The sequence below is a fragment of the Balaenoptera borealis genome (assembly GCF_965194805.1).
Source record: "Balaenoptera borealis genome assembly, chromosome: 13".
NCBI classification, from domain to species: Eukaryota; Metazoa; Chordata; class Mammalia; order Artiodactyla; family Balaenopteridae; genus Balaenoptera; species Balaenoptera borealis.
Window position 1 is genome coordinate 46,858,282 of NC_138870.1, and position 27,522 is coordinate 46,885,803.

The window sequence follows — 27,522 nt, forward strand, 5'->3', positions numbered from 1 at the left end:
CTAGGGCGTCCAACCGTGGCCTTGTTTGCAAAGTAGATGCAGATGAAGGGGCAGTCACTGAGTTACCCTTTGCCTGCGACCGCGCCTTTAGGACTTGAATCTTTCGGCGCTCGGCTACTCTCCCCTAGCTCTTCCTCCCTTGTCTCCCCAGCTTGTGGGCGCTCGGTGTTCAGCCACGCCGCCTGTCGCCTGGTAGTGGGGCCGGAAGTTGTTCGGGGGAGGGGGGACAGCCGTGCTGGGGGGGTTTATGGGGGGGGCCCGTCCCTCCTCAGGTGAAGCCGCTGATGGAGATGGAGCCGCCGCCGCCGCTGAGCGCCCGGGTCCCGCCTCCGGCCCGGTTGCGGCCGGCTCAGTGACCCCACTCCCCCCGCACTGGGCCGCCCGGGCCAGAGTGGGGGACCCCCGCCGCCCCGCCCCCTTCTCCCCCAATACCTTCCCCTCTCCCTCTCCCGCCCAGCCTGCGCGCGCGCGGAGCTGCCTCAGGTGAGTGAGGGGCGGGGTTTGGGCGAAGCGCGAGGGGCGGGGCCTCGGCCGCCGGGGGCGGGGCCTGAGGGGCTTGGGTGTGAAGGGAGGGGGACACGTGGGCGGGGGCGAGGCGGGAAGAGGGTCGCTGGGTGGGTTGCGGCCCAAGGGAGGAAGCTGGCATGGGGGGTTTGGCGCGAGGCCACAGGATTGAGGGGGACGTAGCAGGGACCTAGGCGTCCTAAAAGGGCGGGAGATGGGTCACGGCAGAGGACCGAGGACAGGCGGGAGCTGGTGTGCGCGAGGCTCCTTCGTGGGGTACAGCTGGGGTAGAACAGAAGGACAGGGCGGAGAAAGGCGAATTAGACTGGGTACCTGGGCAAAGAAGCGAGAGGCGGCGCGGGGTGGGGTGGGGGGAAGGTGTCGGTCAAGAAGGTTAGAGAGAAAGACATAGGCCTAAGTGGGAAGACTGGGAGGCAGTGAGCAGAGTGGGAGAAACATGTGGTAGAGAAGAAACTTAGGGTGGAGCGAAAAGTGCTGTCTGGGGTACTATGTAGGGTGAGAAGTCCAGGGAACCTGAGAAGCAAGGTTGGGAAGGAAGAGATTCATTGCGTAGGAGCCCTAAGGAAGAAACACAGAGGAAGCCCTGGGGCAGACCACCAGGGGGTACAACAGACTTGGGAAGCAGGTCTAAACTAAAACAGCCTTCCCTGTATCTCCTCACACAGCCCCATCCCCAGTTACTGTCTTCGCCCTTGTAGTTGTAGATTCTCACTGTTTGATTTCTATCCGTTTTTTTTTTTTTTTTTTAATTATGACTGGTCCTGTCTGGTGACAATGTTTAATGGGAACATGGACCTTTAGATATGAGATGTTTAGGAAATATGGTACCCCATTTCCCCCTCCAAGGTCATGAATTTACTGACTCTGCTTCTAGGAAGATTTGATGTATTACCAACCACACTGTGTCAAAGTTTGCACACCTTCTTTCACCTCAGTCCCTTCTCCTATAAGCAAAACTGTCTACTGTTGTGATTTATCCACCCCCACTTACATGTCTGATAGCTCCAGCTATACTCCAGTCTCCCCAGTCCGAGCCCTCAAAGCATCAGTGGTGAGCTTGGTATGGTTGTGACTTGCTCATAGGTCAGCTCTAGGCCTTCCAAAATCATGGCCAAGCAGCAGACTATTGAGGCCTGGCTGTTTCCCCTTAATGCTACTTGTTCACTTTGTCTGGGTGAAGGTACATGTCCATGTCCTTAGGAAGCAATAAAAGCAGGTGTCTGACTACCTAGAATATTTCCACTTAAGATCACTCAGATTCTGAGAACAAGACCAGATAAAAGGCCAAATCAGACACCCTTTGGGTGTAGCATCTTATTTGGTAGGGGTATGTGAAATGCCCAGCCGGGAATTCCTCATCTCCTCATGGGTCTGCCAGTAGGTCAGTGAATCTTGCTCTGTGGTGTGCGGGGGACTTCAGCCTTCCCCACTTACAGCCTAATTCAGAGAATCCAGACTGCTCCCTGGGTCATGAGAACCGTCAAAAGAGTGGCTCCTGAGATAAAAATAAAGTCTTTAAAGAAGAAAATAGCCTTACCATTGGGAAGCAGGAGAGGTCTCAGTGGAGCTTCTGGGGTGGGCCCCAGGATGGTGGGAGCTGCCCTCAATTTGGCAGCTTCAGAATTATATCTTGTCCTACTCAGTAGATGCTGATGTCTCAAGCACAAAACATAATGTTTTTGTTGCCCACTGAGTGCAGTTAGTTAGTTCAATTGTAGCTTCTGGGCAATCCCCTTACTCTCAGTAGGTTTGGAGGACTTGGCTCAGAAATAAGTCCTGACTTTTTTCCAGTGGAAAATGCAACTGAAAGTTTATTCCTTATTTCCTCTTAGTACATGCTTAGTACTTCCCAGCATGGGAGGAACATTATCCCACCTTTTATCCTACTTTCCCCACCCAACATCCACAAAGAAATTATTTCCTCCCAGACTGGCCATCTCTCTTCCCTCAACACACACACACACACAAAATAGTCAAGGAAAAATAAAAAGTTATTGTATTGACATGTATACACTGATGTGTATAAAATTGATGACTGATTAAAAAAAAAAAAAGTTATTGTAGGGCAGGTATTTCTAGCCTCATTTCGCTCTGTAGGAACAAATAAGAGTGTGGAACCCTGTGGGTATAGACAATGCCACAGGCAGAGGGACTCCCTTTGTTGGTCTCTTGACCCTGCTGGAGAAAGCTCTGAATTCCAGGCTCTTTGATTTGCCTCCTTTTCTCAGAAGAGCTGGGGACTCTGTACTGGAAACAGAGACAGGTTCAAGGTCTTTCAGAGGAAAGAATCTAAGAAAGGGTAGTGCTGATATGAATGGCCTGGTCCCCCCCAAGGGTCATCGACCTTGCAGACTCTGCTGGAATACGTATGCTGGTCTAATCCTTGAGCCAAGGAGCCCTGTTCCTACATTAAAGAGATTTAGTGAGAGTCTAGGTTGGCTTTTTCCTCAGGCCCATAATCTCTGAAAACAGACATGGGAGGGAGAGGATTATTTCTCTTCCCATCCATAGACCTGTGTTTGTAGTTCAAGGACTTAAGTCACTAAGATGGAGACCCCAAAACTGTTCATTTCATCATCCAAGAAAGAAAGCAAGCAGAGGAGCCCCAGACCTTGCTATGGCAAGATTTGATTTTGTGCTGTAGTAGAAAGAAGCCCAGACTGGTAACCTGGGTTCTATTTGTCCTACTTCTATCGCTAACCAGATGGGTGACTCTGGGCTTAGTTTAACTCTTCTGTTAAAAACCAAGAGATTGGAGATCATCTCTCAACTCCATTCTAGCTCCAAGATTCCCCAGGTCCTGGAGCACCCCTGCCCCAGGCCCTCCAAATGAACAGAGGCTTACTAAATTGGATTGTCAGAGCAAGATTCGTTGTTAGCAGAGGAGCCTGAAAACATCTTCCTGGCCCAAACAACAGTGAGCTCTTTTGGTCACCATGCATTAGGGACTTCTGGCCAGGACTGCCACCAAAGGCAATTGTTTCTGTCTCTTCCACCTTTTTGCCACCCTACCCCAATCAGAATAGTTAATTGAGACTTCCATGTCATTTCAAACTTCACTTGAGATAGTAAACCCTGTTTTGGGCATCTTTGGCTTCAAAACTTATTATTATAAAACTCAAATTGAACTGCCCTGCTCTACTTTACCCACCCCTGCCAAAAGGTACAGCTGAACAGCAGTGACCTTGTGGAGCCTTTCTATAAACATAGGGCTTATATACTCAAGGGTATACCCAAAAGCCCCAGAAAGTATCATCTCATGTGCATCACACCTGGTGATTTAAACTGTTTAGTTTGGCCCTTTCCTTAGTTCTGAAATGAGACATGGGAGGGGTGAGATTGTTTCTCCTCCCACCCATAAACCTTAGCCTTCTCTCTCTTCCGCAGTCTACGTGGGGAGGCCAGGGAAGCACAAAGAACAAGAGAAAAGATGCATCCAACTGAGAGCTAAAAGGAGACAATGAGGTGATATTTTCCCACTGCCCAGGTGTTGTTTCCAGCTCTTACCCCTTCTTATTTTAGAGACTGGCCATTTCTAGGGTGACCTGAGAATTCATCCGCCCCACACTGCTCCCCAAGCACTTGGATAACGAAGCTGAGCTGTCCTCGTCTGTGTTATAAGTAAACAGGTCACTATCTACAGCCTGGTGAAAATGAGTCAGATCTTTCTGCTGTAAATACAGACACATAACCTGAGAAAAGGTTGGTGGGTTTCCTTCAGAGGGCACTAGGTTGACCCTAAAGATCACTTCAGAGCTGCAAATCGCTCAATGTCTAGGTCTGGTTCCTGGAAAGCGGCGTGTAGTCAGGTTGCAGCAATACCTAATTCCACCTCTTCTCTCAACCCTTTACCCTTTCCCCCTCCCCAGTTATTCAAAGTCCTGATAGAGAGCAGAGCCAGCTTTGTGATTCCAACATGTTTTTTACTGAGGTTTCATTCAGTTCAGGAAGGCACAGACAGGAGAGGATGATGCTTGGGTTTGGTCCACTTCTAGTACCTGCACTGCTCAATCCCAGGCAGGTGGGAAGATCTGTCTTGTTCATAATCACTGGGCAAATATCATATGATATTGCTTATGTGTGGAATCTAAAAAAAGCTACAAATGGACTTATCTACAAAACAGAAATAGAGTTACAGACGTAGAAAATAAACTTATCGTTACCGGGGGAGGGGGTAAGGGAGGGGAGGGATAAATTGGAAGATTGGGATTGACACATACACACTACTATATATAAAATAGATGACTAATAAGGACCTACTGTATAGCACAGGGAACTCTACTCAATACTCTGTAATGGCCTATATGGGAAAAAAATCTAAAAAAGAGTGGATATATGTATATGTATAACTGATCCACTTTGCTGTACACCTGAAACTAACACAACATTGTAAATCAACTATACCCCAGTAAAAATTTTTTTTAAAAATCACTGGACTCCACCTCAGATCCCAGATCCTAAGAGAGACCAGAGAAAAAAATCTCCCCTCCTCCCTATTGCAGCCAAAAGGATGGCATGGATCCTTGCCCCTCTCTCCACTTTCACCCTCTTTCCCAACGACATCCTCCTCACTACCTTTCTACCCACTAAGCCACATGGACTGTGTTTTAAATTCCAGTCTTGGAGTTTCACTGGATCAAACAGGATTCTTTGGAGGATCTGAAGAGCTTTAATTACTTGTGATGTCCATATTCTTTCAGGCTTTCAGAGCCACTACACAGAGAAAACTTGACTTTCTGATATTTTTTTCACCAATAGTTAGAGCTGTGGGAACGTTTTTGTGGAGATGGGGAGATGAGGGTGGTAGCTGATGCCTAACCTTGGAAGTCAGACCTTGGATTGGCCTCACCTGCTGCTTCTCAGGAAGTGTGGTGGGAAATCTTCTGTCTGGAAGGGATACCCATTCCTGCCCATTTCTGTTTAAATGCGATATCATGTTGATGGAAGAAAGCCAGGGCCATGGAGGATTCTTATTATGGTGCCAGGTGCATTCAAAAGAACAGGGAAGAAAGTCTTTGTCTCAGGTTACAACGACCAACCTTTCCTCCCTCCTCATAAAAATACTTCCTTTTGAATTGGGAGGCTGGCTGTTTCTAGTTGCTTTGTATTCAGCTCACTGAACTGAATTTACAGTACATATGTGCCTACGTCCATCACTGAATGGTGTCTATGTTGATATAAAGCCAGTTTCCTTTTGAGATCTTTGAACCAAACCTGTCTTGTGTCACTAGCTTCTCCCTCTTTATGCCTCCTCCCGCTGTGGTGTGTCTCCAGTTGGCACTGCCTAATTTGACCCAGTTCCTCTAAGGAGACACTAAGATCTGCCTGGCAGGCCAGGCAGGGGGGAAGGTGCTTTGAGGGGCAGGGAGTGGGAAGGTGGAGAGGGATATGCTGCCTGAAGACTTGAGCAAACAGTGAAGTACATCTCCTGATGTGCTCCTGGCTCTCGGAATACCAGGATCGGGAAGAGCAGAATCTCAGTCCGGTCTCACTCCCAGGGCTACCAACTTGGCATTTAGACCAGTTGGAGACAGCTAAAGACTGATTTTTCCCAAGATGTGTCATGGAGCACCTGTTAAGAAAAATTAAGAAGCAGAAGAGCTCAGTTCCTCAGTTTCTAGGAACAAAGTCCAACTCGGGAAAACAACTCCTTCAGACCCTTCTCGAAATTGTTTTGGGGCCATTTGGGCAGGTGTCCAAGAATGAGATGCACTTCCTGAGCCAGTACTCAGCATAGCTGAATGCTATGCTTCAACTATTCTGCCCACCTAGTGCTTGTCTAGCTCCCCGTTCATACACACACATGCGCGCGCGCACACACACACACACACACACACACAATCGCATTAGGATATTTCTCCCCATAGAGCCTGCTCAATTTGTTCTTTTTTTTTTAAATAAATAAATAAATTTATTTATTTATTTTTGGCTGCGTTGGGTCTTCGTTGCTGCGTGCAGGCTTTCTCTAGTTGCAGTGACCGGGGGCTACTCTTCGTTGCGGTGCGTGGGCTTCTCATCGTGGTGGCTTCTCTTGTTGTGGAGCACAGGCTCTAGGCGCATAGGCTTCAGTAGTTGGGGCACACGGGCTCAGTAGTTGTGGCTCGCGGGTTCTAGAGCGCAGGCTCTGTAGTTGTGGTTCACGGGCTTAGTTGCTCCGCAGCATGTGGGATCTTCCCATACCAGGGATCGAACCCATGTCCCCTGCATTGGCAGGTGGATTCTTAACCACTGTGCCACCAGGGAAGTCCCTGCTCTTACTTTTTAAGTAACAAACCCCACTCCCACGGGGATCATACCAAAGGAAAAGATGTTAGAACCAGGGAAAAGCAAGAAGATCCATGAAGGCCTTGAGTACCCTGGCTTTTGAAAGGAAGCACACCTCAGAGAGGCAGGAGACTTGGGTTCTTTTCCTTGTTCCAGGCTCAGTATGAGCCCTGAGACAAGTCACTTAGCTGCTCTGAACCTCAGTTTCTCCAAGCAGAAAATGGGGAAAAACCTACTCACTCTTGCTTCTCCTGCATTGGGGGGTGGGGGTGTGTGTGTGAGGGAAGTCACATGTGGCATCTTGAGCTCTGCAAAATCCCAAAGGGCAATTATGGAGCTAATGATTCGGAAATGAAAGGGACCCCATGAGTACCAGACCGCGTTCCCTCGTATTTCCATTTCTGACCACCGCAAATTCTATGGCTAGTTCCAGAGGGTATGAGTTCACTAACCACTGTGGACTTGGGCTCTTCTCATCATTGCTCCTAAGGGAACCTTCAAGGAACCGCTTCTTATTGTGGCTTGGTCTAGCAGTCTGGTCCCAAAGCTCAGTCCATCCCGGGGAGGATGTCAAGAAAAGAGGAGTTGAAAATAAACTTGGAGAATTTTTTCTTCCACACCCAGGCGTCCTAGGTGAGACTAGAAATCTCTCTAATGAAATCTAGGGAGAGCTGCTTTGCAAAGTGAAGGAGAGCCCGTGTGTCAGGCTTTCTCATGAGACTTTTTAGAGTATGATGTCTCCCAGCACTAGACAAGAATGACTTGGAGTGTGGTGGGAGGGAGACGGGGTGATAGACACTTTCCCCCTGTGTGCCCTCCAGAGCCCCCATCCCCACCTCTATCAATATAGTATTACCAGCAAACCAGATTTCCATCCATCTGCCTCAGTGAGATCCTTCAAAGAGACCAAGAATCCCGGTGGCAGCTCAGGCTGTTCCCTCGCCCCACTCTAGCTCCCCAAAATCTGCCCCTGGGGTATTTATTTTTCATGAGATGACTGGTGAAAGCAATTTTGGATGTATGTAAATTTCCACCAAATAGAATTTTTTTTTTCTCCTCCCACAGGCTCCTGGGATAATTCATTGCAACAAATTATCACTTTTAATTATCCTCAGTTCTTGATTGTTTAATACTCTACTGCCAATTACTGTTTGCCTTCCCTCAAATAGACTAACCCGCATTTTAAATTCAGGGGTGGGAACCTCAACTCCCCTTTTAAAAAAATAAACATAGCAAAGTAATCGACAAGAAGTAAGGGGGGAAACACTTAAAGGTTTAATTTGACTGTTACACCTTCAGTAGAGGATTCCTCTCTGAACTTGAGGTGGGCTGCTCTCCTTTATCTTCTACTTTCCTGTCCCCCTCCCTCCTTCCACCCAAAAAAGTATCCCTTGAACAACCGCATCTAGCTTCTTCCTCCTATTACTACCCCATCCTTAACAAGGTTTAGAGCCTCTATGGGGTTGTTTCTTTGCCTCATGAGAGCTGAGCTGTAACCTGTCTCCTTTCCTACACCATCAGCTCCACTTACAGGGAGAGGGTCTACTCTCCAAACAACACAATCAGGGACCAGTGTAGAATAAGACAGTGTTTCCGGGGGCTTCCCTGGTGGCGCAGTGGTTAAGAATCCGCCTGCCAATGCAGGGAACACGGGTTCGAGCCCTGGTCCGGGAAGATCCCACATACCACAGAGCAACTAAGCCCGTGTGCCACAACTACTGAGCCTGCGCTCTAGAGCCCACGAGCCACAACTACTAAGCCTGTGTGCCACAACTACTGAAGCCCGTGCGCCTAGAGCCCGTGCTCCACAACAAGAGAAGCCACCGCAGTGAGAAGCCCGCGCACCGCAATGAAGAGTAGCCCCCGCTCGCCGCAACTAGAGAAAGCCCGCGTGCAGCAACGAAGACCCAACGCAGCCAAAAATAAATAAATTAAATAAATAAATAAATATTTAAAAAAAAAAAAAAAGTGTTTCCACCCGAGAGACTGGGGAAGCCTGCAGAAGTTGGGGGTTGGCGGAGACCCTGGGGTTTGTAAGTCAGGGTACATCGTCGTTCTCTCCGGGACAAAGTATGAGGTTTTGCTTCTTTAGGATAGGGTCAGAGCACACTTAAGTGATCCTTTAGGGTTCTTGCTAACTCCAGAATGTCAGAGAGAAACCTACTCCCTTTCCAGATCTGGCTTCTAATAGTAGTTGTTTTCTCTTCCAGCAGAATCTCTCTAAGATGGACATAGAAGACAGCAATGGCCGCTCCTATATGTCTGGTATGCCCTCTTGTGCATTCTGTTTGTAAGGGGCTGGGAGCAGATGCTCTCCTGTGGAGCAGAGTGGAGAGCCTTCAGCCTAGCACGGGACCTCTGAGTGCCCTGGTCACAGAGCTGTCACTCACTCTTGGTGGTGTGCATTTATTTTGGTCATTTTACATTCCCTAAAAAGTGATTCTCTCCCCAGACATCTTGGAGGATAGGAGTAGGAGAAGGAAATAGGAGGGGAATATGAGTGGAGACTATTAGAGAGAGGACTGATTTGAAACAAAGAGACAGAAGGAAGATAAGATTCCTTCTTCTGTGCTCTGAGGTCACCAGCTAAACATGACATCCTGTCCCAGCCAGGTAGAGAGCAGAGCCAGGTTTCAAACCTCAGAGGCCTGCAGGGGCCAGGTGGGTATGTAAAAGAGTGAACTGGCTTTGGATAACGAGCAGAAGAGAATGATGGGGACTGTCCTGGACTGGAGAGCACATGTCCTACCTCAAGGAGCAGGAGCTCTGCAGAGTCCAGCAGGCATCGCCCTGTGGGAATGCGTATCCAGTATGGCCCAAACTTCTAGCTTTTCAAAAGAAATCAGAAATCAGGATTTTATATGAAATGTCTCCATTTAAAAATAATAACTCCATATTTAAAAAAATGTTCCATGGGGCAAGAAGCCAAATTTATCTATGGTCTGAATTCAGCCAGTGGGCCAAGAGCTTACACCTTTGAAGGAGAGGTAGAGAGCCCAATTCTCCCCCAATCCTTTCCGTGATCATAACGTCGTAGCTTTTTATACCTGCCAAATACTCTTATTGAGGCAGAAGAGATCACTGCTTGTAGTACGGGTGGCTTTTAGGGATATGAAAGTAATCAGGATCCTCTTAGAGTTTCACAAGATGAAAAGAAATGAGGAACTTCATCCGGCTCTCTCTGAGGGTGTAGGAAAGGGCCTAAGACAGAGTTTGTCTCTACGATGGAAGGAATCATTTTTTGGACCATTAGAATGTTAGGGCAGGAAATGATTGTAAGAGGTAAGGGAAGCCAGAATTGGGTTTTGAGGTGATGCGTATCCCCATCAGTAATCCAGGCACCATTGTAGAAATGACCTATAGTTTATTTTTTTACCTTAAAGTGGGACCAATGGAGGAATTATGGGCATGCGCTAAGGGAGATAGCAAGATGGGTCAGACACACATATGAGAGTCATTGACAACACCTGCATAATGTCAAGGTAAGAAGTTGACTCTGACCCCTTTCTCATTTAAGGAGGGAAGGCGTTGGAATGGGTACAGGCATTTGATACCTGTTACATGCTGGACAGAGTAACAGGGATCAAGTGGACTGATTTAGTTGAAAGAGACTTTATTGGAACTAAAGTCATGGCCTTTCTGAGGAACCAGCCAATCCTCCTACCTCCTGCTCAGTTAAGCCTATTCAGAAAACCACTATTGAGGAACACCTGTTCTCAGGACCCTGCGTTGGTGCTGGGGAACACTCAGATGGAGAAGTCCCTGCCCTAAGGCAGGCAAATGAGAAGCTAGGAAGCCGGCTGGGGAAATCCCATGGAGCTCTTTTCAGTCCTATCTCTGGAGAATGTTGAGTATTAGAGGAAAACTTCTGAGGGTGTTGGCTTCACTGTGCTATGAAACCAAGCTTTTCCCTGCTTTCAGCAGGGTGGCACTTCCTAGATAAGAAGAGTCCTCTGCACAGGATGGTTTTTGAATGAAAGTGGAGGCCAGAAACCCCTCATCTGTGTTCTGAGAATTCTAGATGTCAGCAGCTACTGCACCTTAGAGAGGCACAGGGGAAAATCAAGGCAGGGTTAACATGAGCACTGAAAAGCAGCCCCTGCAGGACTGGGCGTGGCTGAGACAGTTCACGGGAGGGCTGCCTGAGTGCCCGTCGCTGACGCTTCTCTCCCGGACTGATGTGGAAGCAGGAGGAAAGGCTGCAGTCTACAGTGCGCGGCGGCCCCTCACGGTCATCAGCGCCCTTCCGCCTCCACACCTGGGGGCCTTCACGTGCCCGGCCAGTTGACGAAGGGGGTATCTCTCCTGTTCTTCGAAGAGATTTTCCCACCGCCCAGAACCTATTTCAGAAAACCCACCTTTTCTTCCCCTATCTCTTTCTAAAGGTGCAGACCATTCCCTCCTGGGGAAGAGAGGGAAGAAAGGAGGAATCCATTAATTTACCACACAGGTGCTCTCCCCACCCCCATTCCCTATCTTTCAAGGGGAACTGAGTTGCTCAAACGCAGCTCGTGCAATTAACTGACTGAGCAGTGCTTGTCCCAAGTTTTCTGGGACTGTGAAATGTTTAAGGGAACCTTGGCAGAAAGGGATCCAGGGGTAGACAGCCCAAAGTTTCACGGCCCCTCCCACCCCCAAATTCTTGGAATCAGAAAATCTAGTCTTCCAAAGTAGGTCAGCACGTCAGTGAGCAGCTCCTCTGGAAGGGAAGGGAGCAGAGGCCTTGTCTTGATAGAGGGCGGATTCAGCCAGGGCTGTCGGCTGCTGGGGCCCCAGGGGCACAGGAGGGGAGGGGAGGTGGGGAGACTATACCAGTACTTTGCCTGGAATCTGAAAGGGCTCAGGGCCACAGAGCAACACGAGCCTGAGATCAGACTGTGCAGGGCCCTCCGGCTGCTGGGAAGGGGGAGGCTGTCAGTCCCCAGATCTGGAGAGCGACCTCCCTCCTGGAGGAGGAAGGAAAGGAGGGATACGGAGAGCCTGAGTTCTGTGGGGGAGGGGCTCTCTGCCGATCTGAGAGCCTTGAAGCTGCCCGCTGTCCTGGGCCCCATGACCTCTGAGGCCTTGGCTTCCCCAGCTGGCAGAGGATTGGGCCTTCCCTGGGGGCCCCCCTTTCTCCCCCAACCCTGTGGGCCCATCCATCTCTCTCTCTCTTGCACACACTCTTGTCTCTCTCAGGCATTTGTTGTGCAGTTCCTCTTTGTCTGCTGGGCACGAGGGCAACGGCATCTGCCTCCCTCCCTGTGGACCCCCCCAACCCCAGCCCTTCACTGGCTTGAGGAAGGGATGCTGTAGCCTAGCCCCCGTCACCACATACACATTCTCTCCAGCCCCCTCCCCAGGCACATCCAAGCTGTGCTGCTCCTGCTTTCTCCCTCTCTCTCTCCCTCTCTCTCTCTCTCTCTCCCTCTCTCTCTCTCTCTCTCTCCCTCTCTCCCTCTCTCTCTCTCCCTCTCTCCCTCTCTCCCTCTCTCTCTCCCTCTCTCCCTCTCTCCCTCTCTCCCTCCCTCTCTCCCTCTCTCCCTCTCTCTCTCCCTCTCTCCCTCTCTCCCTCTCTCTCTCTCTCTCTCTCACACACACACACACACACACACACACACACACACGCTCACACACACACCCTGGGCTGAGCTCTTGCTGGCTGCAGCCGTGGGCCCCTGCTCACCGTGCCGCTGCCGCTGCCTGCGAAATGACGGCGGTTCCCCTCACTTCCAGGAATCCACGCTTCCTGGAAGGTGAGTGGCTGGGCTCACCCCTGCCTGCCACCGAGACGCAGACATGCACACACCACCCGCACTCCCTCGCCGTTTCCAAGGCGGCGGCCGCGTTCGCACCCCAGGGTCTCACCGGCAAGGGAAGGATAATGTAAGTTCAGGCAGAAGGTGGCTAGTGGAGGGGGGAAGGGGGGTGCTGGGGCTAGGGAGCCAATTCAGTAACAACTCCCAAGCCTGAGGAGAGGGAGAGGATGGGGGCTGTGTGTGTAGCAGGGGAGGGGGCGTTCCTCCTTACACTTGCGGAGGATGGGAAATGGTGTTTGGTGTTGCTAAGCAAAGGCTGCGACTTGGACAGTGGGAGCTTGTGGTGACATCTTGATTAGGCCTTGGGGACAGATGTAGAGCTGCCTGGGGTGAAATGCCAATGCCGAGACAGGCTGGGGTGGGAATGGGCAATAGAAAGAATCGAGGTAAAGAGGAGCCCTGGCAGCAGATGCCTCAGCCTGGAACTGAGATCCGAGGGGCTTCAGCCTCCTCCCCACAATAGAGCTGGGGATGGGCGTCTTTCTTTGCTCCTGACCCCACTCTTCCCTGCTAGCAGTCTAGCATCCTGCCCCCTGGAACCCATGGTCAAGAAGAGGAAGGCGGTTAGGATGAGGTCCCTTGCAGAGGAGTGTGGAGGCTCTCGGACCTCACGGCTCTTCCCTAGGTGGCCACTCTTTGAAGGGATGGAGGAAGGGCAGCAGGAGCGGAGGGCTGGACCCCCTCAACGTGGGAAACACATTTAGCTGGTGGGACGCTGCTCTGGTTCCTTTCTCTCCCTCCTGCTTTTATGCCCTTTGCCCACCTCCTGGTTCCTCTGATGTGAACCTCATGATTTGGCTTTGCCCTCTGGGGGTTCAGCCAATCTGTGATGACTTTGACCAAGAAAATTTCTCTGAGACCTGAGAGCAGCCCTAATTCTTGGCTTTGACAGTCTGGGATTTCTTGGGAGTCCCAGGCATTTGAAATTCCCTCACTGGGGTTTCTGGGGCTGAGAGAGGAACTGCTGAACTTCCTAAATCTGACTCCAGTTCTCTTCACCTTCCAGCTAAAACTCAAAATCCCTAGAGCCCCAAAAGACTTTCTGACCCCTGAAATGGATTTATTTTATGTATTAGCCCCATAAAAGTAGACTTGAGCCTGTTTTGCCTCTTACCTTTATCCTAGGGAAGGCAACGGCATCAAAGAGCCCGTTGAACTACTGGTGTGACTCTGGCGGTAACTGCTCTTCCTCCTGTTCCCAGGCCTTAAGAGGGAGAGCCACAAAGGGTGTTTTTCCCTTAGTGTCCCTAGATATCCCTTTAAGGATATTTTCCCCATATATCAAGCCCCAGGCCCCAAGAGGCAGCCTCAGCCTGGTAGGCTGGGACCAGCAATGGATTTCCAGCAAACTCACTCATCCTTTTAGGGTCAAGGACTCAGCGCCAGGGCCCAGAGCCCTGTTCTTCCCCCATTACTAACATCCAGTGATTTAGGACAAGTCAGCACTAACATTTGAAAAGGAATGAGAAGATAACCTTTCAGCCCTTCTAACCTTAGCAAACACTACTCTTAGTTGAAAGGACATATTTTAAAACTGGGTCTGAGTCTACAAGTCTCAACCCACAACTCTGAGATGCTCACTTCACGATATGTGTGTGGTCCTGATATGGGGCAACTTTTTTTAGATAACCATGGCTCATCTAAAGAACCCCAGCTGGGGAACCTCAGTTTCAAGCCATAAGGCTTCTTCGATAGGTAGTGAACAAATTTCCTCAGGCTTTGATGGGATAGAGTGGGGGAAATGGGACTTTTAGTAGAGGATATGAATGGGAAATGGTCCCAAAGTCCTGAGTGGTTGTTTTCTTCCCACTGACCAAAGCTGGAGAGGGATCCCTCAGGAGGGTGTGTTCCGGATTTCTTGCCTCAGGCCCAAGACTCCAACCATTTTATAATGGAATCTTTATTTTGTGAAAGTAAGTATGTGCATAGCTGGGAAATTGGGTAAAATACTAATAGGTGGACTTTAGGGATGAATTTTAGGGTTTGTCTCTCTCTCTCTCTGTCTGTCTTCCATATTTAGGCCTGTGTGCACACATCTATGCATGTTCATGTTAGCAGATAATGTTGAAGGCTATGACTATGTTTCTCCCAATAGGTATGTTCTCTTTATGTGTATCTGCATATGTGGTATGTGTCCGTGTCTGTGTGTGTTTATCTACATGTGTTTTATTTCACCTGTATATTTGTGCAGAGGATTGTGGGGAGGAGGGATTTTTTTTAAAGATATGATTCGTATCTTCAGGTGTGTTATCTGATTTTTAAAAACATATATGACACTCTTAAAAAGCATTTTTACAAAGCAATTTGTGACCAAGTTAAAATGAATATATTGAGAATAAACTGATTATTTCACTGTCAAGGGAACATCAAGTAGTAAATATGTGATTGGAATCATATCAGATGGAGGCTTTCTAGAGTAGCCACATTTTTGCTGATTTTAGAAAGTCGAATGGGCCCAGCTCTTCCCTACTGAAACAGTGACTCCCAGTTAGCTATACAGGTGATGGTTAAGGCATGGGTACTTACTGTTTGTGATCAGATTGGGGTTCCACCACTACTTGACCTTAGACAAGTAACATAGCCTTTTTTGTGCTTCAGTTTCCTCATCTGTAAAATTAAGATAATATTGGCACCTACTTCACAGAGTTGTTGTGAAGATTAAATGAGATGATTCATTTAAAGTGCATAGAACAATTCCTGGCATGTAGTAAGTACTCAATTAATGTTAGCTGCTATTGTGAATTCCCTGGCGGTTCTGTGGTTAAGACTCCGCGCTTCCAGTGCAGGGGGTGTGGGTTCGATCCCTGGTCAGGGAACCAAGATCCCACATGCCGTGCGGTGTGGCCATAAAATAAAAAAAAAATTTTTTAATTAAAATGTTAGCTGCTATTATTATGATTACTATCATTATCATTAGATTCAGGGACAATTTCAGCTGCCCTTCCTGCAGATCCCGAACCTGGTGTCAGGGGCTCCGGAGAGGAACAGTAGGGAAGAACGTCTGTCCTGAACCACCTCCCTCCTGAGGCCCCCATTTTCCTCTCCACCCCGGCCCGCCCAGCCCCAGCCCTGCTTCCTGTGGACGTCAGGCAATGATGCTCTTCCCCTCAGGCCTAGATGAAGGTAGGGTGGGCAAGGCGCAGCCACTGAGCTCGTGGAAGTCAGCACCGGGCACCCAGGCTGGCGAGGGCACAAGGTGTGGTGCCAGGCATACAACACTGCCTTGTACATGGCTACGAGATAAACGTTTGTGAAACTTAACTGAACTTTGAAGAGATTAGGCAATGGACAGTAAATGGCTCGCGCTGCAACTTCACCTCCCCTCTTGTTCTCTCCTCCAAGGTAGCGGGGACTCATCTCTGGAGAAGGAGTTCCTCGGGGCCCCAGTGGGGCCCTCAGTGAGCAGCCCCAACAGCCAGCACTCTTCTCCCAGCCGCTCACTCAGTGGTAAGTGCAGCCTCCTGCCCTCCCTGGCGTTAGGTGCCCTCAGTTCGCCTTCCATGGCAGCCATTTCCCCATCGCTGCCCTCCTCTGGTTTCCGGCTCAGAGTCTCTAACAGGACTCAGGAACTCAGTCTGGGGTTTCCCTGACTTCTGAGAGGAGAGTGAATGGTCACTGCCTAGTGACTAGGGTGGAATTAAAAGAGGCACGGGTGGGATTAAGGTAAAGGCTCCAAAGAGAAATTCTGGAGCTGGAGAAATGAGTAGATAGAAATGGTCGTGAGCTGGAGTTAGGAAATAGAGATGAGAAGGATCCCCCCATCACCACCCCCTAGTCTCCTGCCAGACAGGGTCCCCATGACTGCCCCTCCTCAGCTGGCCCTGGATCTGTGACATTCTCTAAATGGTTGGAATAGCCAGGAATGTAGGTCAGAGCTAGAGCCAAAGCTCTCTCCTCCATGGCTCCTCCCTCCTCCATCCCCCTCTCCAGATTTTTACGGAGGGGAGTAGAGGTGTTTGGTCCTATGGGGCAGGAGGATAGTGTGAGCCATTTCTGTCTTCCAGCTTTGCTCTTTCTTAAGCCCGCCGTCTTGGTCTTCCTAGGACCATTTTCCCGCCACTGTTACTTGCTGGCTTCCTGCCCAGGGCCAAGCCAGACATCTTTCCTAATGACAAGAGAGTGGAGAAAAAAGTTCCCCTTAGTCTCCTCCTCTCCCCAGTAACTGAAGACATCCCATGTACCCCAACTTTTTTTCTCTTGAAACCTATTTGCCTGGTGGTTGGAATAGGAGGAAAAGGTTGTTTCAGGTCCCAGCAGGACCCCATATCACCACCCAGGATACTTAGGGGATTAGCTTCTTTCTTTCATTTTTTTAAAAATTTATTTACTTATTTATTTTGGCTGCGTTAGGTCTTTGTTGCTGCACGCGGGCTTTCTCTAGTTGTGGTGAGCAGGGGCCACTCTTCACTGCGGTGCGCGGGCTTCTCACTGCGGTGGCTTCTCTTGTTGCGGAGCACGGGCTCTAGGCGCAAGGGCTTCAGTGGTTGTGGCTCACGGCCTCTAGAGCGGAGGCTCAGTAGTTGTGGCGTACCGGCTTAGTTGCTCCATGGCATGTGGGATCTTCCTGGACCAGGGCTCGAATCCGTGTCCCCTGCACTGGCAGGCGGATTCTTAACCACTGCACCACCAGGGAAGTCCCGAATTGGCTTATTTTATTTTATTTTATTTTATTTTATTTATTTATTTTTGGCTGTGTTGGGTCTTCATTGCTGCACGCGGGCTTTCTCTAGTTGCGGTGGGCGGGGGCTACTCTTTATTGCTATGCGGGGGCTTCTCATAGTGGTGGCTTCTCTTGTTGCAGAGCATTGGCTCTAGGCACGCAGGCTCAGTAGTTGTGGCTCCTGGGCTCTAGGCACGCAGGCTCAGTAGTTGTGGCTCACGGGCTTAGTCGCTCTGCGGCACGTGGGATCTTCCCGGACCAGGGCTCAAATCCGTGTCCCCTGCATTGGCAGGCGGATTCTTAACTGCTGCGCCACCAGGGAAGTCCTGGATTGGCTTCTTTTAAAGCCTCAATGTCTCAGGGCTTGGAGACAGCCTTTCCGACTTTAGGAGGGCCTTTCTGGCCCACAAGCAGGTTCCGCCCTTTGCCTGTCTGTATCCTAAACACCCTCCCACCCTCCAGCCAACTCCATCAAGGTGGAGATGTACAGCGATGAGGAGTCGAGCAGACTGCTCGGGCCGGATGAGCGGCTCCTGGAAAAGGATGACAGTGTGATCGTGGAAGACTCGTTGTCGGAGCCCCTGGGCTACTGTGATGGAAGCGGGCCAGAGCCTCACTCCCCCGGTGGCATCCGGCTGCCCAATGGCAAGCTCAAATGTGATGTCTGTGGCATGGTCTGCATCGGACCCAACGTGCTCATGGTGCACAAGCGTAGCCACACGGGTGAGTACAGCAGGTGCCCCGAGGCAGAGGCCGTGCTGCGAGGCTATGCCGCAGTGGGGTAGCCTCAGGAAGGGAAGGGTCTCTCCCAGCACCATTTCTAGCTGATGAAAAAAAGTCTGGGGATGAAATTCGGACTCCCTCAACACCTGTACTTCCTGGCACTTTCCTCAGCTGTTGTTACAAAGGAAAGCTGGTATTTGTCTCAGGAGGTGACGGAGGGGAAGGTGTGGTAGCCTCAAGAAGGGTCCTGTAGTCCAACGGGTATTGTTTGGGCTCTTCTGTCTCATGATTCTTTTTTTTTTTTTTTTTGGCCGTGCTGCGAGGCATGTGGGATCTTAGTTCCCTGACCAGGGATCGAACCTTTGCTCCCTGCAGTGGAAGCGCTGAGTCTTAACAGCTGGACCGCCGGGGAAGTCCCTGTCTCATGATTTTTTTTTTAAAAAAAGGAACACAGAAGCCTCTTCCCAGCTTTCTTGGGCTTTGGGCTTCGGACTTCTGGGGCAGAGTGGGCCCTGCGGGGCTCAGTTCTTAACAATAGTCTTTGGCCCAGAGTTCCAGGTCTGGCGCCCTTCCCCCTGCCACACACCTCTAGTCTACATCTCAGGGTGAGACTGTTCCCAAGGGGTCCTTATAAAGCAGGATTTGTGTGTGTGGCACAGCCCTGCCTCTCAGAAATGTGTTCTGAGCACCTTCCTTCCCCCGGGTGGGGTGAAGCAGAGCGTGAGCGACTAGGTTTAACCTTCACAGTTCCTCACGCCTTGTCGTCTGGGCTCTGTCTTCCACTCGCAGGAGAAAGGCCCTTCCACTGCAACCAGTGCGGTGCCTCCTTCACCCAGAAGGGCAACCTGCTGCGCCACATCAAGCTGCACTCTGGGGAGAAGCCCTTCAAGTGTCCCTTCTGCAACTACGCCTGCCGCCGGCGTGATGCGCTCACTGGCCACCTCCGCACACACTCGGGTAGGTGACCTGTCCAGGACACCCAGCAAATAGAGCTCAGCCACTTCTCTTGTACTGGGGGAGTTACAGTGTCTGCCACTGAGGAGGGCAGAGCACTCACAGAGCAGGGCAGCAGGCCCCATGGGGGATTTGGGGCTCTTTGATGGGGTATTTTACATCTGCCATCCTCTGTAATAGGGAGCAAGAAGGAGCCTGGGTGATGTTGTTGGCTCTCAACAGTCACCCTCCCTGACTTGGTTTTTATTTATTTATTTATTTATTTATTTGGCTGCACCAGGTCTTAGCTGCAGCACTCGGGATCTTCATTGCCGCATGCAGGATCTTTAGTTGCGGCATGCAGACTCTTAGTTGCAGCATGCGGGATCTAGTTCCCTGACCAGGGATTGAACCCAGGCCCCCTGCGTTGGGAGCGCGGAGTCTTAACCACTGGACCACCAGGGAAGTCCCCCGACTTGGGTTTTAAAGTTCACACTGATGCCAGAACCCTCTGGGCCCCGTCACCCCCCACTGCTGAGCACCAGGGAAACCCCTCCTTCTACTCCCGTGTGCCCCAGGCCCCACACCTGTCACCATCTGCATCTCCCCACTCTGTCTGGTCTCCCCTTGACTTCCTGCTGGTTTCTGAAAATTTCTGTGGGCCTCCCAAACTGGAAGAAAGGAAGCCTAGGAAAAGAGTATCCCATTTCTGTTTCCCATCCCAAGAGGTTGTCACCTTCCCAGAGGCAACAGCAAATCCAGAGGGTGCCTGGAGGTCAGTGTTTGGAACAGTGCCAGGGAACTGGACTAACCAAGGTTTCCTAGCCCCAGCCAAGGCGGGTTGAGTCGACGTCTTTCTGAATCAGCTGGACAGATAGCACTTTTGAAGCATTTTACTGAGTTTTAAGCTTTTGGCTTGGACTTGGGAAGAGGCCAGGAGCTGAGCTGGCAGGAAGGAGGGAGCTCAAGATTGGGAAAAGGAAGGAAGAAGGGCAGAGGGGAAAGAATTAGTAGGGTCTGTCCTTGGAAACCTTCCTTGCTGTTTTTCTCTTTCCTTAAACTCTCCTAGGCCAGGATTAAAAGGGACAGAGCAATCACCTCACCACCCTCTACTTCTCCCAGCCACCTACCTTGTTCTAGATTCTCTCACTTTGGAGCTGGGACCTCTTTATCGCTATGTATGTGGAGAACCAGGGAGAAAGATCATTATTGATTCATGCTTTATAATCTACAGAGCATTTCACGTGTGTCTCCTCGCTCATGTGATCCTCATAACGATTCCAAGGTAGATGTTATTATCACAGAGCTCTTGTGCAGCCTCGCTGGAATCCCGTTAACGGCAGGTGCCAGGGAGTTGTGCTCCTTTTCTGAGGAGAAGGGGTGGCTCCCCCTGCTGGTTTGGGACAAGGATGGCTTGGCCCCCTAGAATTCCTACCAAAACAGCAGGGCCAGCTGGGTGGATATTGGATGCTGCTCTGTAGGAGATTATTAGGGACAGAAGCGGACACATAAACTGTTGGATCCCATCTCTGTGAGATGTTTTCTATCACAGCCCACACTATAGGAAAAAAGGAGTTCCTCCCCTAGATGTTAGATCATTTCCCCAAGAGTCTTGGATGGATGAGGACCACGGCATTCATCTCATCCCCCAAACACTCGGATTTACAGTGCCAGAGCAAAATGGCAGTAGATTGATTGAGACTAGGCCCAGTTTAGGCGTTGGGGGATGGGTAGTAATTACCAGCCTCCTGGAGATACCTTCTCCTGAGTCCCTGCTCAATAGTAGCAAGATAACTTTCACAAATATCATCTCTCAAGTTTTTAAAGGAAGTGTTGATCTCAGTTTTTCCAACCTTTTTTTCTTCAGTGGAAACAAAATCTTTATATCCTGTTCTTTATTTTTTAAAACAAGACCCCCAAAGTTGGTGTTCTCTTCCTTTTATTCTTCGCCTTTACTTTCCTCTTGTTCTTTTCTTTTTTTCTCTTCTCAGAATTTCTCTATCAGTGATGGTTTTTCTAGGGCTCTCTTGGTATCTCAGTGTAGAGAGAAAGAAAAATGAGTAGTAAAACCAGGCCAGGGATGGAGGTAAGAGTACAAGTAAAGGTCAGTGAAAACTGCCCCTCCCCACATTGGCAGATCTAAGGGCTCTTGTTTCTCTCACTCCAGCCCACCAATTTCCTCCAAACTGAAACAGATAGTTCGTAAGCAAAAAATCCCCTTGTCTGATAAACAGCACTTATACCCGCCTGCCACATGGAAAGGTTAAACCACAGTCTGGGCCCCAGACTCTGAGATCCTGGGGTGGGGCCAGCCTGCCTGCCAGGGATGACCCCCTACAAAGTCCCTGGGTCCTCCCTTCCTTTGAACAACAATTTGGCCATCTTGAGGCCCACCAACAGTCCAAAGCTATGTGCCCTGGGTCCCCTCTCTCCTCCCATAGCTGCCCGTTGTCCCTCTTCTCCAAGGTTTGGTCGTCTGTCCGTGCTTGCAGCTGAAGTTGGGGAAAGGAAGACAAGCAGAAGAACTCGACTGAGCAACGTCCCTTCCTCCTCACGCCCGTGCACATTTGCTCCTGGGCGATTTTGCAGAGCCAGGGCACAGGGAGAAGTAACTCCAATGCTTTCTCTTCTCTCTCCTACACAGTCTCCTCTCCCACGGTGGGCAAGCCCTACAAGTGTAACTACTGCGGCCGGAGCTACAAACAGCAGAGCACCCTGGAGGAGCACAAGGAGCGGTGCCACAACTACCTACAGAGTCTCAGCACTGAAGCCCAAGCTCTGGCTGGCCAGTCAGGTGAGCCTGCAGGTAGGACCATCGGGGAGTTGAGAACAAGGCCGGAGGGAGTGCAGGACAAGGGCAATCCCAGCACCTACCCCCACATCCCTTTGTGGATGGGGTCTATGGAACAGGGACAGTTACCCCAGTAAATGTGCCGAGCACCGCAGTTGGTGCAGAGCCCTGTGGTGGGTACTGCAGGGAGATCCAGAGGTAGGGGAGGATTTGATCTATGTCCTCAGTCTAATGGGAGAGAGAGAGTACAAGGAAGTATACAATCAAGGGCCACATGTATTTAATTGTCCCCAAATTATCAGAAATGTGCTGTGGTGAGGCCAGGAGCTGAGCTGGCAGGAAGCCAGACTGCTACCCCTACTCAGCTGCTCCTACCTGTTCCCACCTCCCTCCCACTAGGTGATGAGATACGGGACCTGGAGATGGTGCCAGACTCCATGCTGCACTCATCCTCTGAGAGGCCAACTTTCATCGATCGTCTGGCCAACAGCCTCACCAAACGCAAGCGTTCCACTCCCCAGAAGTTTGTAGGTAAGAGTCCAGTTGGAGAGGAGACATCAGCTTTAAGCCACAGCTCATCTAAATCTGAGCACTGGTAGCCATTAGACCAACTGGGTCTGGAGATTCGCTTGGGGGAAAGAAAGCGGTCTGGTGGTCTTTGGTGCTCAGAATCTATCCCCAGAACAGGAGGGGAGTGGAGAGGGAGAGCGTCCCTCGTGAGGGTGGAAGAGGGGTCAGAGTTGAGGGTTCTCCAGGTGGTTGGTTGTAAGAGGAGGGGGTCAGGGGCTCAGGCTCTTCCAATTTTTGAAAATAGTAAGGACTTCAGTCTACAGGGGCTGAGTGAAGGACCCTTAGAGTCAGAGAGAAGAGGTGTGTATGGGGTCCCCCGACCTGGCCCTGGTCGTTAGCTCTGTAAGGACCTGGAGCTTTATAGAGAGCAACGAAAGAAGTATTCAAGACCAGTGGGCTGGGACTGAGTCCTTCCCTAAGATTATAGCCCAGAGTCAGGGAGAAGCCCCACACAGGACCTGACCTTGAGGGAAGTAAATGAGGGTTGGTGATTAATGTTACAGCCATCCCCAGGGGAAAGAAAATGAAGAAGTAATCCTGGGGGAGCTTAGGAATTATCCAAAGCCAGCCCTGCTGAGACCCTCCTCTCCACAGGCGAAAAGCAGATGCGCTTCAGCCTCTCGGACCTCCCCTATGATGTGAACTCGGGTGGCTATGAGAAGGATGTGGAGTTGGTGGCACACCACGGCCTGGAGCCTGGCTTTGGAGGTTCTCTGGCCTTTGTGGGGGCAGAACATCTGCGTCCCCTCCGCCTTCCACCTACCAACTGCATCTCAGAACTCACGCCCGTCATCAGCTCTGTCTACACTCAGATGCAGCCCCTCCCTGGTCGACTGGAGCTTCCAGGGTCCCGAGAAGCAGGTGAGGGACCCGAGGATCTGGCTGATGGAGGTCCCCTCCTCTACCGGGCCCGAGGCCCCCTGACTGACCCCGGGGCGTCCCCCAGCAATGGCTGCCAGGACTCCACAGATACAGAGAGCAACCACGAAGATCGGGTTGGGGCGGTGGTTTCCCTCCCTCAGGGTCCCCCACCCCAGCCTCCTCCCACCATTGTGGTGGGCCGGCCCAGTCCTGCCTACGCCAAAGAGGACCCCAAGCCACAGGAGGGGTTACTGCGGGGCACCCCAGGCCCCTCCAAGGAAGTGCTTCGGGTGGTGGGCGAGAGCGGTGAGCCGGTGAAGGCCTTCAAGTGTGAGCACTGCCGCATCCTCTTCCTGGACCATGTCATGTTCACTATCCACATGGGCTGCCATGGCTTCAGAGACCCTTTCGAGTGCAACATCTGTGGCTACCACAGCCAGGACCGGTACGAGTTCTCTTCCCACATCGTCCGGGGGGAGCACAAGGTGGGCTAGTGACCTAGTGTCCCCCCTCGGTCCACCACTCCACTGCCCTACCTACAGGAGTCTAGCCCTGTCCCCATCACGTCCCAAGGAGTTGGGTTGTGTAGCCCCGCTACTGGCTACCTGACTTCACACTTGACCCTGACCCCTCCTCACCTGTGCTCCTCCTCTCCCCTGACTGATCTAAGCATTGTGATGAAACAGGTCTTTTGCTTATGTTTCTCCTTTTTCTCTTCTCCTCTCATCCCACCATACTCACTGAGTTATTTATTAATATAATTTGTTGAGTTTTCTTTTTCTTTTTTTTTTTAACTTATATCAGTCACTTACCACACCCCACTTCCTGCCCACAGTCCCCTTCTGCTTTAGGCCTAATTTTTCTCTTTGATCCAGCTTTCTCCAACGGCCCCAGGGGTAGGAAGCTCCTCTTAGTGCTAAGAGACCTTGAGCTTCTTGATTTAAGTCCTCATCTTTTACATTATCTGATTCTTCAGTTTTGATGCTGATAGCTCCCTCTGGACCTACCTTAGCTCTGTGGCATTATATCTCCTCTCTGGGACCCTTCAACCTGGTACTCCATACCTCTTGTGCCCTCTCACTTTAGGCAGCTTGCACTACTCCTGATCGAATGAAGAAATCCCTCATTTGGAAGGAGAGGCCGAAGAAATTCTCCCCAGGCACCATGGGACTGAGGGTCCTCTTGACATCCCCCTAGTAATACGAGTTCCCCAAAGCCCACATTCAGGATCTGCCTCTAGGATGTGATATCTCTCTCTTCTCTCCTCAAACTGCCCGTCTACTCCGTGGTGGTTTTTCTCTCCTTGGAGTGCCCCAATTTTATATTCTCAGGGGCCAAGGCTAGGTCAGCAGTCCTCTGTCTCTGACACGTTTGGAGCCACAGGTGCCTAAATGGGAACCAGGGAAGGGAATGGGTCAAAATTCTTCTCTTTCTCTCCCACCTCTCAAGCTTCTTCACTCTAGTGACCTTCCTGGGCTCTCAGGGGCTCCTGTGGTCCCTGTCCTATGAGAAACTGGTGAGTTGCTGCCTGATAACAAGGGGGTACCCTCAGCCCCCCGCGTCACGCTGCCTTCTTCTTCTCCCCCTAGCAGGATTCACCCTCTCATTCCCGGGCTCCTGGGCCCTGTTCTTAGGATCAGTGGCAGGGAGAAAAGGCTGTCTCTTTTCTCTCTCCTAATTTTCAGTATAACCAAAAATTATCCCAGGATGAGCAAGGGCATGTGCCCCTCTCCCCATTCCACTCTTGTCCCAGCAAGAATGGGATGGGCATAACGGAACTGGGGGGGGTCATCCTTTACTGCCCCCTCTACACTCAGCTCCCAGATGTAGGGCAGGAGGGGGCACTCTCCTGGCTACTGCAGAGACCCCTGGCTATTTGGGTAACCTAGTTAGTGAGAAGGGGGCAGGAGGAGATACAGCTCCACTGCAACTGGAGATCTCTTTCTACAAGAGTTCCCTGCCCAAGGCCACAGCCATCCCATTCTCTGCTTCCTTGAGATTCAAACCAAAGCCTGTTTTTCTATATTTAAAGATAAAAAAAGTAAAAACCAAACACAACACCTCACAAGTTGTAACACTTGGTCCTTCTCTCTCTCTCTCTCTCTCTCTCTCTCCCCCCTTTTCTCTTCCCTTCCATCTTTCTTTCCACATGTCCTTTCCTTATTGGCTCTTTTGCCTCCTACTTTTCTCACTCCCTATCAGGGATAATTTAGGGGGATGGTAAAAGGTTGGCTAAGGAACAGACCCTGGGATTGGGGCTCTAAGGGCTCTAAGAGAGTCTACCTTACCCTATTATGGGAAGGGAGACCCTAAAAAACTTCTCTTCTTCCTCCTTTTCTCCCCCACTATGTGGTCTCCCCAAGAGAACCAGATTGTCAAGGAGGGGTACTGTATGTTGACTGTTCCTCCCTGACAATTTAGCAATAAACAGATGCTGCCAAGGGCAGAGGATCGGGGAGTCATCTGGGAGGAGAGTGGTCTCTGGAGAAGGGGAGAGTCTTCTTGAGAACACCCCAGGGAACTGGCTCCTTGTTTCAGAATGGCAGCAGAGCTGACATTAATATCTGGGGTTCCCCTCAACTGTTCTGGTTATTGAGCCCCTTCCTGTTAGACCTGCCCTCACCATCTCTTCTGCTGCTGTGTATTTGGTGATACCTCATAAGGACTAGTCCCTTCTGGGGTATCAGAGCCTTAGGGTGCCCTGTCCCCTCCCCCAGTCAGTTTTGGCACCTGTAACCTCCTGGAACATGAAAGACTATGCTCTGAGGCCATACTCTGAGCCCATGAGAGCAGAGACTGGAAGGGCAAGACCAGGTGCTAAGGAGGGGAGAGAAGGGCACTCTGTCTCTCTCCAGACCATCACTGCACTTTAACCAGGGTCTTAGGTACAAAATCCTACTTTCTAGAGCCTTCCAGCTCTGGAACCTCAAACATCCTCATGTTCTTTCCCAGCAGCCTTTTGCATAAAAAAAAAAGTAAAGAAAAAGAAAAAAAATACATTGAAACCCACATGGAGAAAAGAGGTGTTTTCCTTTTATATTGATATTTAAAATCAACACCACACAAAAAAATTTCTAAATAGACACTTTTCCAGACCTTTGTTTTTTCGTGTCAGTGTCCAAGCTGCAGATGGGATTTTGTAATACTTCCGGCAGCTTCTTTCCTTGTGTACATAATATATATATAATATATATTTTTAATCAGAAGTTATGAAGAACAAAAAGAAAAAAAAAAATAAAACACAGAAGCAAGTGCAATACCACCTCTCTTCTCTCTCTCCCAGGGTTTCATTTGTAGCCTATGCTTGGTGTCTCCTTGGACCTTACCCCTTCACCTCCTCCTCTTCCTCTGGTTCCCCCTTCCCCCACCTTTTTTTTTAAAGAGTTTTTCTCCTTTCTCAAGGGGAGTTAAACTAGCTTTTGAGACTTATTGCAAAGCATTTTGTATATGTAATATATTGTAAGTAAATATTTGTGTAACGGAGATATACTACTGTAAGTTTTGTACTGTACTGGCTGAAGGTCTGTTATAAATAAACATGAGTAATTTAACACCCCTGGTTGTTTTTGAAGACTTCCTTTGCCTTGCTTTTCTGCTGGGAGGGAGGGGGACCTCCTTGCAGCATACTGTACCAACTAGTAAACATTTTGAAGGTGAACAAGTATAAGACTGAGAGGAAACCAAACAAGAGTGCTCAAGTTGTTGCCACAGAAGAACAGAAGAATTTTCAACCTAGTATGGGAAGTGGAGGAGAGTTGCCCACCAGGAGTGCCTTCAGGAAAGGAGAGAAAACCCAACCTGTCTATCTGTCCAAAGCAGAGATTCATCAAACATTTGTTGAGTACCTACTATGTGTAAAACACACTATATTCCCAGGGAGATACAAGATACAACAGCATGAATAATGATGAGAATAGGGTCTACCACTTCTTGAGCATTTCATAAATGCCAAGCACTGTGCCAAGTATTCATTTAATTGTAGAGACAACCTATTAAAGAACGGTCACCATTACTAGTGAAGAATAAAAGCCCAAGAGAGAATAGATAACTTGTCTAAGACTTATAAGCCAGTAAGTGACAGAACCCAGATTTGAACCCAAGGATATGGTGTGTTCACCCAAAGTCTGTGTTTAACCCTTAAAGCCCAGAAATCCAGCCAGTGAAACCCCCAGGCTATGAAAATCCAAAGAAAAGCCAACATAGGAACATTAACTTGGTTCTGTCTTAAATATTAACTATTTTCTGTCCCCCTCACTGAACTTTTTCTGCTCTATCTACCTCACTGCCATTCTATACAATATTGTCTGCTTTGTGTTTTCCATGAGACTATATTGAAGTGAAAACTGGAGATGCTTCCATCTAGAGTCTATCATTTTCCATGACTCACTGAAACTAGC

The 27,522-nt window shown here is 49.9% G+C and overlaps 1 protein-coding gene across 13 annotated transcripts; it reads left to right on the forward strand.

Annotated features, from left to right (window-relative positions):
• The first annotated feature begins 84 nt into the window (after positions 1-84).
• Positions 85-26,676, forward strand: IKZF4 (IKAROS family zinc finger 4). 13 transcript variants are annotated; one of them, XM_082350969.1, is made up of 10 exons: positions 88-483; positions 3,913-3,990; positions 9,003-9,054; positions 10,173-10,271; positions 15,930-16,034; positions 17,710-17,970; positions 18,760-18,927; positions 21,548-21,709; positions 22,094-22,225; positions 22,859-26,676. In XM_082350969.1, exons 6-10 carry the CDS (start codon positions 17,730-17,732, stop codon positions 23,617-23,619), a joined length of 1,464 nt encoding a protein of 487 aa, XP_082207095.1. In that variant the 5' UTR covers positions 88-483; positions 3,913-3,990; positions 9,003-9,054; positions 10,173-10,271; positions 15,930-16,034; positions 17,710-17,729; the 3' UTR covers positions 23,620-26,676. The 13 variants fall into 13 exon arrangements, with proteins under 13 accessions (XP_082207104.1, XP_082207103.1, XP_082207102.1 ...); XM_082350967.1 differs by lacking the exon at positions 10,173-10,271 and adding an exon at positions 14,407-14,500; XM_082350971.1 differs by lacking the exon at positions 10,173-10,271 and adding an exon at positions 14,407-14,500 and having other exon boundaries at positions 96-483; positions 21,548-21,697.
• The last annotated feature ends 846 nt before the right edge of the window (positions 26,677-27,522 follow it).